This window comes from Ostrinia furnacalis, unplaced genomic scaffold (assembly GCF_004193835.3).
Source record: "Ostrinia furnacalis isolate ACB-3 unplaced genomic scaffold, ASM419383v2 OfSCF7554, whole genome shotgun sequence".
NCBI lineage: Eukaryota > Metazoa > Arthropoda > Insecta > Lepidoptera > Crambidae > Ostrinia > Ostrinia furnacalis.
The window spans coordinates 427,197-441,436 of NW_021137793.1; the positions used below are offsets into that span (position 1 = coordinate 427,197).

Genomic DNA, 14,240 nt, shown 5'->3' on the forward strand with positions numbered 1-14,240 from the left:
TGAACTTGAGACCATACCTTCGTATTCCTATCATTTAATGTAGATAGAAATGTATTTCTTAGGGTACAATACACGCATTTTCATTGTACTTTTATGTAGCTATAGTCTAGTTTTATTTACTGTTTTCTACTACCGCTTCGACAGGGAGTTCTCGACAGTTTACACTGTCTTTGTATGATAGTGTTAGGTTGTTTCACTGCCTATAGATATTTAATTACCGAATAACGTACGTACTTATGGGCAAATTAATAAGACTATTTAGTTACATAAATTGTATGTTTAGAAATACGAAAGAAATATTAGATGCAGGGCAGGCAGATTTGATTTTACAAGTTTAATATGCATTTGATTTTGTTTTGATACATTTTATTTCTGGATGTTTCAGTTTTGTTTAAGCAGTCATTTTATTTTGTGGGACTTCGACAATTGCCTAATTCTCGAGAATTAATAATCATTAATTATCACTTCAGTATAAATCCTATAGGTAGCGCCAGTGCTGCTCACCATGGACAGATTTGATAGATTAAGGAATTTAGTGGAAAGCCTCTTCGAAGCACATACGTTTTGCATAGTCTTACATCTAGCTTGTCTTCTCAACCTTCAAGGAAAAGACAAATTTATTTGAAAGGCTTTATCAGAAATACAAATTTACTGAACATAGGTAATTATTTTTATTTTAAATAAGTATCATATTAAACTTATTGCCGCTTAATGCAGTTTTACGCGTCCGATATTTTTAAAATAAGCCAGTTCCTTATTTATATTATACCTACACTGTAAACATTTTCCTGGAAGGAAGGAAACAGCACACCCAATTTTGTGGAGTGGTTGTATTGTATTATAGTCTGTAAAATTATGCTAGTTGTGGAACTAGCTTTGTGATATTCCTGATTGGAATAGAATGTAAAGTAACTAAGTTAGTTGAAAGCAGTTGAATATTGTTGACAAAATTAGTTATTATGAAATATTTTTCATTTAGATAATCACAATAAAATGCCTCAAGTTTCTTTCAAAAATGTGTAATATTTTTTTCCCTTTAATTCAGACAGTAAAAAAAAACAGGTCATTGGCTGATGGAATATTATACTATTTCTGTGAATTTTTAATATTGTATTACAATTTTTTTTACATTAAAAGTTACATTCACAAATAGTGCAAAATTAAGAACGAAACTAGTTAATTGAGTTACATTTATTTAGAAATTAATGAAAAGATGACATCATGAACCCATAAATATTACTTTTACTGTTGGCTTCATGTGATGCTGAGATAGGTTTGTCATTAATGTCCATACCTGAAACATAAAATAGTCTAGATTATTATTGGTTGCATAGTTACATGGATTTTGCCTTATATCCTTTAAAATAGAACTATGTATTATTTTGCAAGTGCTAACTGCTATTGTTCCTTTTGAAAAAAAAAGGACAAAAAATAATTCTGTTGTTTGTAAAAATAGAGTTGATAGTAACAAGAAATACACAGTTACTTACTTTTGGAATTCCCACTCTCGGTTATCCAATGGACAGACTTGTCGAGTTTTGAGCCAACGTGAGATGCAGTGGAAATGGAACGCATGCTGAAATTAAATTAATTACCAGGTTAAATTGACATTATTTAATGATACTTAGAATGTGAGCAATTTGATGGGTGGAAAGGGAAGATTTAAATAAATGTTTAACTTTACAATTAAAAATTTTACTAGAAACAGTACAAAGAACAGAATCTTAAGCCTGTAATATGAGAGAATATGCAAATGCAATGATTTCTGTTTGTCTGAAATTTAAGTGTATAATAACAAACTACTACACATGGGCAGCCAATACTGTTACACTGAAGAATGTTATGCATAAAATGTATATGGTATAAAGACAGAATAATTACATTACAAACTCCCCAGGCCACTGTGCACTCTTCACTTGTAGCCGAAGCTTGGTTGGCCTGGCATTCTATACACAAATCCATAATATGGTTGCGACAGATGGCACAGTTGTCCACAACAATGTCTGAAAATAAAAAGTATAACATCGAATACCAATATCACATAATAGGTTTGCTTTCTTTGTTTCATGATAGGTTATGATCCCCTAACTAAACCAACAAAATCTAAATTATGGATACATACCCCAGGCCCATAAAGCTACGGCATTCCACTGAAATGAAAATAGTATATATCAGAACAGATCTTAGTGTTAAACGAAATAAACAATGCAAGTAATGCAGCGTAATTATAGGAAAAAAAATAGCACCTTTTTGACTTCGAATCTTTTCTTATCGCCTTTTCCACTGCTTGAGGAAGCCATTTCAACTTCTTCTTCATCCACATCCATTACAGAAGCCATTTTTTAATCAAATATACCCGATTTTAATGTAAATAAAATTGTACACGAATTTTAATGGTCAGAATCGGAGGCAGATTTCAATTTTTATGACAGATTTGACAGACAGGCTGACGATGACAAGCAAAGATGAAATTGACAAGATAATGTCACTTTGAACCAAAGATATAACAATAAAGATTAAGCATTGGCCATTGCTTCAGCTGCAAGATGGCTGCAAGGCCTGCAAGTTGCTTGAAATCAGTTTATATTTATGGAAATAAACTGGTAACTGAGAAATAAACAGGAAAGCCTTTTTCTACCTCAGTCAGTCTAACAGGAGATAAAGGAGTGACAACATTTTTATTGATGAACAAAAAATTCTAACAATCACAAAGCTGATCCATTATGTTGCCCGCGGGCAGTGTCACCTTGCCCTCAATTACATGCTTAGACCGCGACAAAGATACAAATACACAAGGATGGACGAAGGAATGAATTTACGATCTCTATACAATTTTATAAGGGGAAACTTATGATACGAACCCAAATGCCTGTTAAAAAACTGAGATTCGAACATTACTTATTTTCGTAATCATCGTAAACCTGGGACGTCCGTTCCTAGGCCTCATTAGGACTGATTAGGACACCATGGTGGCTGGCACCACCGCGCACCGTTCGTATGTAAAGACACAGTGTGTTTCTGTTCGAACTTCTGATACTTTACTCACTCTTAAACAATATACCTATTCTTTGTTCAATTCCATTGATTCCATCGACAAAAACATACAAATTGGAAGAAGTTATTGGTTAGAACAAAAAGATACATTTTCAGACATTTTGTTGGTAGCGCGATAGGTTGCGCCACCATTGTATGTATACAGGGTGGAATTTTGTAATGCCACCTGGAGGGAAAGTACTACTCTTAATATTGTAGATAGAATTTTTTTCTCAAAGAAAACATTCCTTTATTTTTAAAAAAGAAATAGAACTGCATTCAAAGATTTCCAAAAATTTGCTTGCCAAACTCTCTAAAATCTGTTAAAAATTACACCCTGTATTTTTATTGCATCGATCGTTAGGGTTAAGTATAAGGATGAAATCTCTCTAACAAACTTGATAAATCAAATGAAAGGAAAACCATGAAATCTTAAATTATTTTAATTATGTACAGAAATTTGTATGGTATGGTAGTGAATTTTCGAAAAAAAATCAAAATTCTTTGAATGCAGTTCTCTTTCTTTTCAAAAATAAAGGAATGTTTTCTACAGTATTAAGAGTACTTTCCCTCCAGGTGGCATTACAAAATTCCACCCTGTATACCCTAATGAGATACGGCCCTCGGAGTACCACCTACCTCCAGACTACCATATAACTAGGATGTAGGTATTTTAATGTAGATATAAGTAAGTAGGTTTTTAAAAAAAATAACAATAAATTAATATTTTAGGCTAAATGATAATTCTTTAATTCAAATTCGTCCTCGGCAATTACATCAATTGCATCTTTATTAGTTTTGTAAGAGTTCTTCCATATTTCATAAAAACAAACTGTAGCTTGAAATCTGTAGCAGACAAGAAGCGGCACCGAAACATGCGTGATCAGTGTCCAAGCCCAAACTCCATAGAATTCCATCTGGAAAAAATAATATGATTTGGTAATGAATCGAGAAATCTCGACATAATATTTTAAGAATTTATTATCTATAAGATGAATGCGCTTTCATGCGCGATATGTAGCGGGAGGGCCGCAGTGGCACGGCCCCCCTCAGAATGGTGTGGTGCCCCCCGGCCCCCAGGATGTTGGGCTACTGATTTGAAGATCATAGTTGATAGTGCTAACTCATGAGCTATGATACTAATCGCACCCCCGTGACATAGCATCAGGGGACAGGCCCCTTAAAAATAAGCCTGCCGGTCTGGAAAAAGAACTCTAGATACGCCAGTGTGCGCTTTTATACGTACTTGCAGCGGATGAAATTCAGCTCTAGCGTTTTTGACTCGATTTAAGAGCCACAGCGCGAAGTTGCCCACTAAGAGGAAGGTGACGAGCTGCCGGCCCGGGCGCCGGCCGCCCGGCGCGCCGGCGCAGCGCCGCGACCACGCGTCCAGCACCAGGAGAGTCTGGCAAGAGCTTTGCACTAATGCGCAGAGAGGCGATAGTATTCTGAAACGGAAAGATAGAAATTAAGTTAATTGGAGATATAATAAACAGATAATTTGTACGTAAAACTTTTTAAGAAAGCTCATGTTACAGGCTAGGTGGGAAATTTAAATGGTGAAAAGGCATACCTTCCAAGTATCTATGTAACTATTACACTACCTATTATTTGGCAAAAACACCCTCCTGTCTGAACCGCTACTCTATCGCAAGCCGGCAACCGGCTTTACCGGAGTTATACTACGGCCTCACAGAAAACCGGCGTGAAGCAGCGCTTGCGATCTGTTTCGCCTAGTGAGTGAGGGTACCGGAGGCCTAATCGGAGGAAATGGGAGTAAAAGGTTGGCAGCGCACTTGTGACTTCACTGATGTTCCGGGTGTACATGGGCGGCGGCAATTGCTTACCATCAGGTGATCGTCATCATCAGTCAGGTATCTCGTCTGCCATACCACATAAAAAAGCTATTGGCTTTTGACAACGGGTTTAGTACCGTGTAGCTCGCCGCCCCTCCGGGTACCGCTGTATAAGGAAACCGGCGCCGATGATCTGGAACAGGTAGTAGAGGTAGACGCCGCACTGCGTGACGAGCAGCAGCGCGTGCTCCAGCGGCAGCGCGGCCACCGCGCGGCGCGCCGGCAGCGTCCGCATGCGCTGGATGCACGCACCCGACCCCGCCGTCATCAGCACGAAGAGAATCGTTTCCCAGACGTTCACCTGAGTGGAGTTTTTTAATTTGAATTATGAGGAAAAAAACCATCCGCATTTAGAGCCCCTACCCCAGACTGGGAAATTAGATTTCTTGAGTTGAAATTAATAAAATAGTAATTTTAGTAGAATTTATGTAGGTAAGTACATAAAAAACGGAACAATATTATGAAACGAGTTTCAATTTATCAATTGAAATAAAAAGCCTTGGATCGTGTGATATCAATCTGTTGGCATACGGGGTCCTCGTTTCTATTTTTCATTCCTACCAGAAACCTGCCTTGTATAGCCTGACCAGGAACATAAAAACCCTGGCATAGAGGCGCGTCAATTGCATTTGATAGTGCAACACTGAGTACAGTCGTACCTGTGTTAAATTAATAGGCTAACTTTATGTATCAGGATTCAGGATTACGGGCTAATTATATATTTTCATAAATTAACGAAAAAATATTATTATAGGTAACCTGGTTTAAATAAATTAAATGAAACCATCAATCGAGCTAGTAGAATTTATTTTATTATTCATCAATAATCAAATTCAGAACTTGAATATTCAACTGCAATGTCTGCTCATGAACGCTTCAAACTCGGTACTTCTTTCCCAATTCCATAAAATTCAACACTTAGAAAGTGACAAAAAACTTTAAAATAGGTAGTTGAAACAAACCACAGCTAATTTTCATAGTGGACTGTACTATACGATAAACATGTCAGTCAATTTGACAACCTTTGTCGGAAACATTATTCAATGAAAATATTGTCCGAACCCTTAGTATTTCTCTTCGACAAATACTTTAACACATTGTGAACCACTTTTCTTTCACGACTATATAAAGATTTTAGCAATTTCATTCACAAAATCAATTGCGCACATTTAAAATAAAGTTTGTTTACACTTTGACAGCAATAGACTGACATGCAAGGTGACATGTCAATGAAGTTTTCAGTTACTGTTGCCATTAAAAGAAATTAGTACCATTAGTTTTCCGCAACATGGCGAGGGTTTTTATGTTCCTGGTCAGGCTATACCTACCCTACACCCTAGTGTCAAGATATCGCGTCAAAGACAAATAGAAACTAAGCCATCACTAGAATTATATCAAAAGAAAATAATAACATATAAGTAAACCTATTTATGAACTTAGTATGTTTTATGGACTTTACGGTCATAATGATTAGACCACAAACTGAAAAAGCAAATCAGTAACCTGTAGCAACGCCAGCTCAACGTGCTTCTGGTTCTGGAACAGCCCATTGAACAGCATGAGGCTGACTATGGTCCCCGCCAAGACCGCCACGCCCATGAAGAGACCCTTGTGTGCGCTCCCGCAGTCCACGGAGAAATGGTTGTTGGATTTAATCCGCGCGCAGCACCGTCGCGATTCTATGCCAAACGTTTGAGGACTGCTGTTAGATTTCTTGGTGAATTTCTGTGTACAAACATTAACTCTCAAACATCTAGTTATTGTTATGTTTAAACGATTTTGAATTTTTGTTAAAGTCAGTTTAGATGATTACTTGTAAAAGAACAGATAGTCGTAAGCACATCAGACTAAACGTTTTTAACTGGTTAATAGGTAGTTTTATTAAAATACGAACTTACCGATCCTGGTACAGTGCAGATGTCATTCCATATCACAGCAATGATGATGGAACACAAGAGACTGTACTCCACTCCACACGGCCGTAAGTAAGGGTTCACGCTTCGGATCAGCGGAGTGATCATGTCTGAAACATCACATGTCCAGTTTCGCATGGTTGTTTCGTTCGATGTGATATTAGCTAAGCTGAGGTGTTCAATGAAGGTTGCGTTGTCAACTTCGTCCATTATTATGGTCTGTGCTGGTCCACTGATGTTAGCATATCGCAGAAGAGCAGGTCGATCGTAAGCAACTGCGACTATGTCGTCTCTAGTCTCTTGTATAACCACATTGAGCCATTCGCAAACATTCGTGGCGATCAGATGCATCAATCCAAATCTGTCAAGGACCACTCCTCGCATTGGATCTAAAATCTAAAACGGGTTTAAATATTTTAAAATTTAAATCACAAATCTATTGTTCAATGTCTGAGATTAAGTCTTTTATCACGTTGTGGAGATGGGCTTCTATATCGACCTTTCATGTTTTATGTAGTTAGTGTATCATTGTTTCATAGGAATATTATATGACTATGGGGATGCATGGACCGATACTTGTTGGTATTATCAAAGTCGCGACATAGTCTTATATTTACTTTATAAAAGATTTGCTAATAAGTAAATAAACACGCGCAGTAAACAAATAAACGAGCGTGATAATTCCATTAGACCTCAAGAATGCGTCTGGGTATGTTACACATTTTATTTGAGTATCTTTCGATATTTGTTTTTTTAACCCTAGNAATCTAATGTACTAAGTGGTAGCATTTTTTTAGATCTTACTATGTTAAGACACATGATTTGTAGCAAAGCCAGCAAACATTAAGTTTACAAGATAAAGATGCATAGTAACGTCAAGTGAAATAATCATTAAAAACTATGGAATACGATACATGAACTATTGATTTAATTGCGATTAGGTTAAAGTTAGTAAGATTTAAGATGTTTTTTAGCCATTGTGATTTTGTTAGTTACCGATATATGAATAATATTTGTGACGTCGTTCCCGAGAAGTAAGGTTTATAAACTCAATTGACTTGCCGCCAAACGGTTTACCGCATTTTCGAGCGGGGGGAATTCAATCAGGCGCGCTTCCGAGTTTGCTACCTTCGAGTCGGAGCCAAGAGACAAAAAGATAAAAAAAAAATCGAATCCTATAAATATCTAAGCAAATACCCTTGACATAATTTAATTCATAGGTATTTGCTTCAAGGCTTTATAAGTAAGTAAGCAGGTACGTAAGTACTAGCACAGAATAATAATAAGTACTACGTAGTACTAGTAGGTATCCTACAGTTACATTCTATTGAAATGCATCTTCAGACAAACGATAATAAGTTTTCGATAGCCAGACGGCAATATTTCCCAGGTTTCAAATCACGTGATTTGGGTGAAAGAAAATCAGTGCTACGAGAAATTTCGTAGGCTTTGTCGTAGCAATTTGTACGTAGAGGTAACTTACATCTGTGTATGAGAAAATGAAGACAGTTTGCGCGACCATGTACAGAATCCTCAGGGCTGGTTTGACAGCTACGATGAGCAATTGGCAGTCCCCCGACAAGTCAAAGTACCCTCCGAACTGGAGGCACGAGTAGATGATGGAGCCCACGCTGAATCCCGCCACGCCCATGTGCAGGTAAAAACTGCCATAGCGTGTGCGTTTCACGTTATCTTCAATTATTAACGTTTCATTAATAGACAATAATAAAAATTATAACTTTAAAAAGTGGCCAACAAATTAGTCAAGGGAAAACATACCTTTTTTCAAATCTTTTTTCGCTATTCTCAGATGGTAGAATGTATAAGCTAAGAAAGCCATGCTGATAATGTATAAATACATGGTGAAGATCTGAAAAAGAGCGTTGCATGGTTAATGGCTATTTTACCTCGTTATCCCCAATGGTTAGTCCATTTGGGATAACGAGGTAAAATATAATAATTATGTTTTAACTGAAGACAAAAAGAAAATTGGTACTTACGTCTGACGTAATATTGGTATAAAGCTCATTTTGAATGGTGCTCGTTACAGGCAGTGCAACTCCTAAAACTATTAATAGTTTAGCGTAAAACGCTGACAGTACCACGGTCATTGATTCACTGAAACAGGGTGAAATATGATCACAATTAACAGCTTTAAAATATGAAAACCATTAGTTTAATTTCTAGTAACAATGAGTTTTGCTGATTTAACGTTAATAAATTGGATTGAATACAGTAGATTAATTAGTCGAATTTGGTGACAATGGAATAATAAAAGCATTAAAAATGGTTTTTCGATGGTAGAGATTTTACAGCTAGGAATAGAATAGGTATGTAATATATTGTTGATTTTTGTTGACTGTTTTTGTATACTGTGTTTCAGTTGTTGCATAATCTTCAGACACCAAGACCACAACTATTAGGTATGACAGGAAAAAAAATCGTCAAGATATACCTACCTATAGAAAACAATAACAGTTACTACCCGTTCGCGCTAAGTTTGCCGGTCTGTGGAATGCGCGTCCCCTCCCCCAACCGCGATTAAACGCAATTAGTTAGTGATTAAACGCAATTAAGTGTCTTATTTTACGCAAATACACAATTTTTATCAATATTAATAAATAAAAAATATATTCAACTAGCTGACCCGGCGAACTTCGTACCGCCTTAGCGTAGAGATTTTCTTAATATTTTTTTCCGTAAGAACCATCCTTGGACTTCCACAAACATTAAAAAAAAAGAATTATCGAAATCGGTTCAGCCGTTCACACGTGATGCCGTGACAACGCGAAACGGGTTTCATTTTTATATATATAGATATAGTTTGCTATAGTTATAGACGCTTTCCTTCGAGTGACGTCATATCGCCAGCGGCAAACTTATTGCGAACGGATAGGATTTGCAAAAGAAATAGAGGAGAGAGAGGGACAGAGAGGAAGAGAAAGGGAGAGAGGGGAAGAGAAAGAGAAAGGGAGAGAGAAGGAGTGAGAGGGGGATAAGGGTTGGAAGGGAGAGAGGATTGGGATGATAGAGGGGGAGGGAGATAGAGAGTGAGGGAGAGAGAGGGAGATAGGGAGAGAGTGAGGGAGATATGGAGAGAGTGAGGTTTTGTTCCTTACTCGCCGTGTGACAGAGGCCGCTTGGGTTTCGGCGCGGGTGCCGCGATGTTGTCGGTGCTGGAGCTATTGCTGGCTGGCGGCACGACGCTCAGCCGCGGCAGCGAGTGCGGCGGGTGCGGGTGTTCTCTAAAAATAACAGTAACAACTGTTGTTAAAGAAAAAATATTCTTACCATATAAACTTCTTACCATGTTTTCTAAAAAAGTTATTTTAAACATTTTTTAATTCCTAATTTACCTACTGGTTATGCAATTAAAGTTCAACTCGGCAGTAGATTAAAATCTATAGGACACATTTGATTAAAATTGAATTATTGACAGAACCCTCTTTTTTCGTTACAGAAACTTAATAAAAATACTATTATTATATATAATTATATTGTGGAACGAGATCGTCGGTCCACCTAGTAGGAGGCCTGCCCACGCTACGTCTTCCAGCCCGTGGTCGCCACTCGAGAACTTTTCTGCCCCAACGGCCATCGTCTCTACGAGCTATGTGCCCCGCCCACTGCCACTTGGTTTTAGCAATTCTGCGAGCTATGTCGGTCACTTTGGTTCTCCTGCGGATCTCCTCATTTCTGATTCGATCACGCAGGGAAACTCCAAGCATGGCCCGCTCCCGTAAAGGTCGCGGGAAGAGCCTGGATGCGGGCAGCGCAGGACCGTGCATTGTGGAAAACCTTGGAGGAGGCCTTTGTCCAGCAGTGGACGTCATTTGGCTGAAACGAACGAACGAATATTGTGGAAAACCTTGGGGGAGGCCTTTGTCCAGCAGTGGACGTCATTTGGCTGAAACGAACGAACGAACGAATAAAAATACAATTGTTGTTCAATAAACATTTTTACTACATATTAATGAATAACCAATAAAATATGGTCTATGTAACTATGGTTCTTATTATAATTACATATTATTCTAAGAAAATGGTTACCAATTCATGTTAAATATTAACGAAGACATTGTTTCAGTTACTATTTAATAAAGCACAATGTAGTACAACAAAACGTTTCTTCGTTAACGGCGTTATAAATGAATCGCTAAAAGTGAATTTTAGGCGAGCGGATTTATTCATGGGTAAACGGGTGTCGATAATGTTACGTCGGAGTTGTTTTGTTTGCAGCGCTTATAGACTAATAGTGCGATTTAATGAAGCGTCTGCGCGACTCACCTTTCATCCTCAGGCACTGCAAGCAGCGGTTCCGATCGCTCCCGCCTCTCTTTTGCCGCATTCATATTAGATTTCTCTTTATTTTTCATCACCGATCCACCGTTCGAAAATAATCCTTGAAATACTCATCGGCGCTTTAAACTGGCCAGTATTAAACCGATAATTTGTTTTTTAAATATGTACAAAAAATAACCGCTGTAGTCAATACTTGAGCAGCGCGTTCTAGACTGTAGCCATACGTCTCGAATGTGTTAGCGGGTACAGTGAGTAATACATGTGTGTTAATAATTAGTGGTGGTACGCGACATATTAATACTAATAGGCCGTATTATATGTTACAGATTTGATTTGAGTAGGTACACAATAATGCTTTTGCCTTTAACTGAACTTCCACTTTAAACGTCTTAAATGCATGTCATGCATGCATACATGCCATGGTAAGCAGTTATGTTGCCGGTTGCAATACTTAATGGAAAATTTGAATTACATAACTTATCGATGACTATCAATTCTTTATCAGATGGAAGAAGATTTAATCTGTTCAATAAAGCTCCTGTTCTCGGTGCCTATACCTGATATACCTAGTCAGCACGTGTCGTACGTGATGTGACTGCTGACTTAGTGACGTGATGGAAATGACCAGTTATGACATCACTATGAGGCTTATGTTATTTGTAAAAGTGTTGTGAAATAGTTATTTCGAAATTATTATTGAAATACATATGTGGTGCTTTTTCAATTGTTTTAGGCAAGTATTCAACCTGAAAGAGTTTTTTCAAGCAAGTGCGTTTTTCTTATTTTTTGATACGCAAGAAACAGATTGCAACAATTCATTCAGGTGCTGCATATTTATTGCTGAGCTGTAGGAGACCGAGATGTTGTCCTCACGGGTAATTAGCGGCGCGGTGTCACTTTCAGACGCCCCCACTAACGAGCCACATGCGCCCCCTTTTCGCCCCAGCTCTAGCCTTGCATACACCCCACTTCTTATCTCTTAGCATACGATTAATTAGATGTCGAAGCGATGCTTTGGTTGGCACTCTAATTTTTAAACCTTTTTAATTTTAAAGCCAGAGTTTGATCTCGGCTAATCTTAATCTATGGAATTAGTTTTTTTACAAAACATAGAAAATGAAGTAATAGTAGATACCCAATAAATCTATTTTTATTTGAGATTGAAATAAAAAGAGCATCTTTATATCGTGGCTACCTCAAGTGGTCCAGAAGTCCTTAGTCCAAAAGAGAATTAAAAATAGCATAGTTACTCACCTGTTATGTCTAATTTTGCGTTCCAAACTAGTGCTAGTCTGCCGATGCGGGTGATAGTGGTGGAGGCCATGTTCATAGTGTTCCGTGTTCGCGGGGTGTCTGCTTCTTTGTTCGCCATGCCTAGATTAATATTATTAGTTAGAGTAAATCAACTCCGACAGAATAGTCTTTTTATTCATTGTAAAGGTTGCATTTTTACCTAGTCCAAAAATTTTCCTAATTAGACCCATACTAAGAATACTGTCATTATCATTGTGGAATATCAAAAACAGACGTTGATGCCACCAGTGTGAGATTCAACCGTTTTGAACGGATTAAACGGATTTTTTTTGCGTGTAACTAGTGTTTTTTTAGATTTGTGTAACTCAGGGCTTAGATACTGTGCATGCTGTTTGTTAGATATAGGAAAGCTAACTGAATTTCTAAGTAATTTTAATTAATCCTCGGCATCGGCTACTCGAGTGTTGTAGATTTTTAATTTCAAACAGACACATGTTATCAGGAAGAAAATGTAGCATCTTCAGTCGCTCTTTAAGAAGCAGACTTCAGATTTGGTCATCGTCAGCGTATCAATGACACAAATAACAATAGAGATCGATGATTAAAAGGTGATCATTCTTGTATCTACTCACCATTCGACTTCTTCCTCGATAACGTCTTCCATTGTTCGTTTCGGCACATTAAATGGCAGATTAAGCAAATTATCTTGTAGGCACTTGACTCGGGTTTCTTTTATCGATGTTTTCGGTTATTCGCTGCATCTTTCATCTGTATCGGGCTGCGTATGAGCCGAGATAATGATTTTATCTTGCAAGGCGGCTGAATGTCTCACATAGCTTACTGATGGCGTCATTGATTGTCGCTTCCTTCCTATGAACATTATTTTCTTGCCTATTAACTAAATTAGAGGTATTAATTTTCAGATTTCACATTTTCACATAGGAAATATTAAGATTTACCCTTGAGTCTATATTACAAATTTCTCAGGATAATTTTAGTTTTTAAGTCATTTTAAGTTAATGTATTATTATAAAATTTATTCTCTAATAAATGCTTTAATCATCTCAGGATAAAATTTAATACAGTTCTGAGTTATTCCTAGTGTATTGCATCGTTACTTGTTGCAATCGAAAAGTTCACGCTACATTAAAATAAATCAAATTATTGTAGACATCTTATCAAGAGATTCATAGAAGCTTTTAGTGCTTGCTGTCATTTTTTTTTTTGTTGTAGACACGTCCTATTATTATTGTTTAATATTAGGTACCTAGCTATACAATCCTTTGTATGAATTATGCAGATACTTACATTCATTTATTCTGTGCATTATTCTTGTACTCGTATGTTAACCATGTCTTTTATGTAAAAAAATCGTCTAAGATAATTTGTAGAAAGCATTTCTCATAATGAAGAATAATTTTCACAGTTAAAAAATCTGTTGGTATTGATTCTGCATGATGAAGCTGGTAACTAAGTGAATTCCACTGTACATTAGTACCATATGGCATATACCTAGATACCTACCTACACAGTAATGAAATAATTATATGTCTGTTTAGTTAATGCAGGTAATTAGCGTTGTATTGTTGCTGGATATTGGCTCGTGACAAAGGACGACGTGTTAATAGTGCCATCACGATCTCCAGTCAATATTCGGTTCTGTTAATGTCCTTCTTAATACTTATTTAAACAACATACACTCATAATAATAACTATAATAATATTTCAGATTGTGTCTTATGTGTTTTGCTGTTTTAGAGTTTTAAAACCATTCAAAATGTGGATCATTTAAAATATTTGTATTTTAGGTCCACAAATTTTACATCATTGACACCACGTCAAACCCTGATAAATTGATGAGTGGTTTCAAAAATAAATAAAT

The 14,240-nt window shown here is 37.0% G+C and overlaps 2 protein-coding genes across 4 annotated transcripts; both read right to left on the bottom strand.

Moving 5' to 3' along the window:
* Positions 1 to 1,095: 1,095 nt before the first annotated feature.
* Positions 1,096 to 2,529, bottom strand: Roc1a (Regulator of cullins 1a). Its single transcript, XM_028321537.1, has 5 exons — positions 2,247 to 2,529; positions 2,123 to 2,150; positions 1,882 to 2,003; positions 1,491 to 1,576; positions 1,096 to 1,294 (listed from the first exon to the last, which is right to left on the bottom strand). The coding sequence occupies exons 1-5, from the start codon at positions 2,337 to 2,339 to the stop codon at positions 1,282 to 1,284; spliced, it is 342 nt and encodes a 113-aa protein (XP_028177338.1). The 5' UTR covers positions 2,340 to 2,529; the 3' UTR covers positions 1,096 to 1,281.
* A 1,211-nt stretch (positions 2,530 to 3,740) lies between these two features.
* LOC114365104 (proton channel OtopLc) lies at positions 3,741 to 13,181 on the bottom strand. 3 transcript variants are annotated; one of them, XM_028321575.1, is made up of 11 exons: positions 12,991 to 13,181; positions 12,359 to 12,478; positions 9,922 to 10,047; positions 8,803 to 8,920; positions 8,582 to 8,672; positions 8,286 to 8,494; positions 6,788 to 7,198; positions 6,393 to 6,614; positions 4,967 to 5,190; positions 4,280 to 4,481; positions 3,741 to 3,950 (listed from the first exon to the last, which is right to left on the bottom strand). In XM_028321575.1, exons 1-11 carry the CDS (start codon positions 13,020 to 13,022, stop codon positions 3,762 to 3,764), a joined length of 1,944 nt encoding a protein of 647 aa, XP_028177376.1. In that variant the 5' UTR covers positions 13,023 to 13,181; the 3' UTR covers positions 3,741 to 3,761. The 3 variants fall into 3 exon arrangements, with proteins under 3 accessions (XP_028177376.1, XP_028177377.1, XP_028177378.1); XM_028321576.1 differs by lacking the exons at positions 12,359 to 12,478; positions 12,991 to 13,181 and adding an exon at positions 11,090 to 11,336 and having other exon boundaries at positions 3,762 to 3,950; XM_028321577.1 differs by lacking the exon at positions 4,280 to 4,481 and having other exon boundaries at positions 3,827 to 3,950.
* Between the last annotated feature and the right edge of the window lie 1,059 nt (positions 13,182 to 14,240).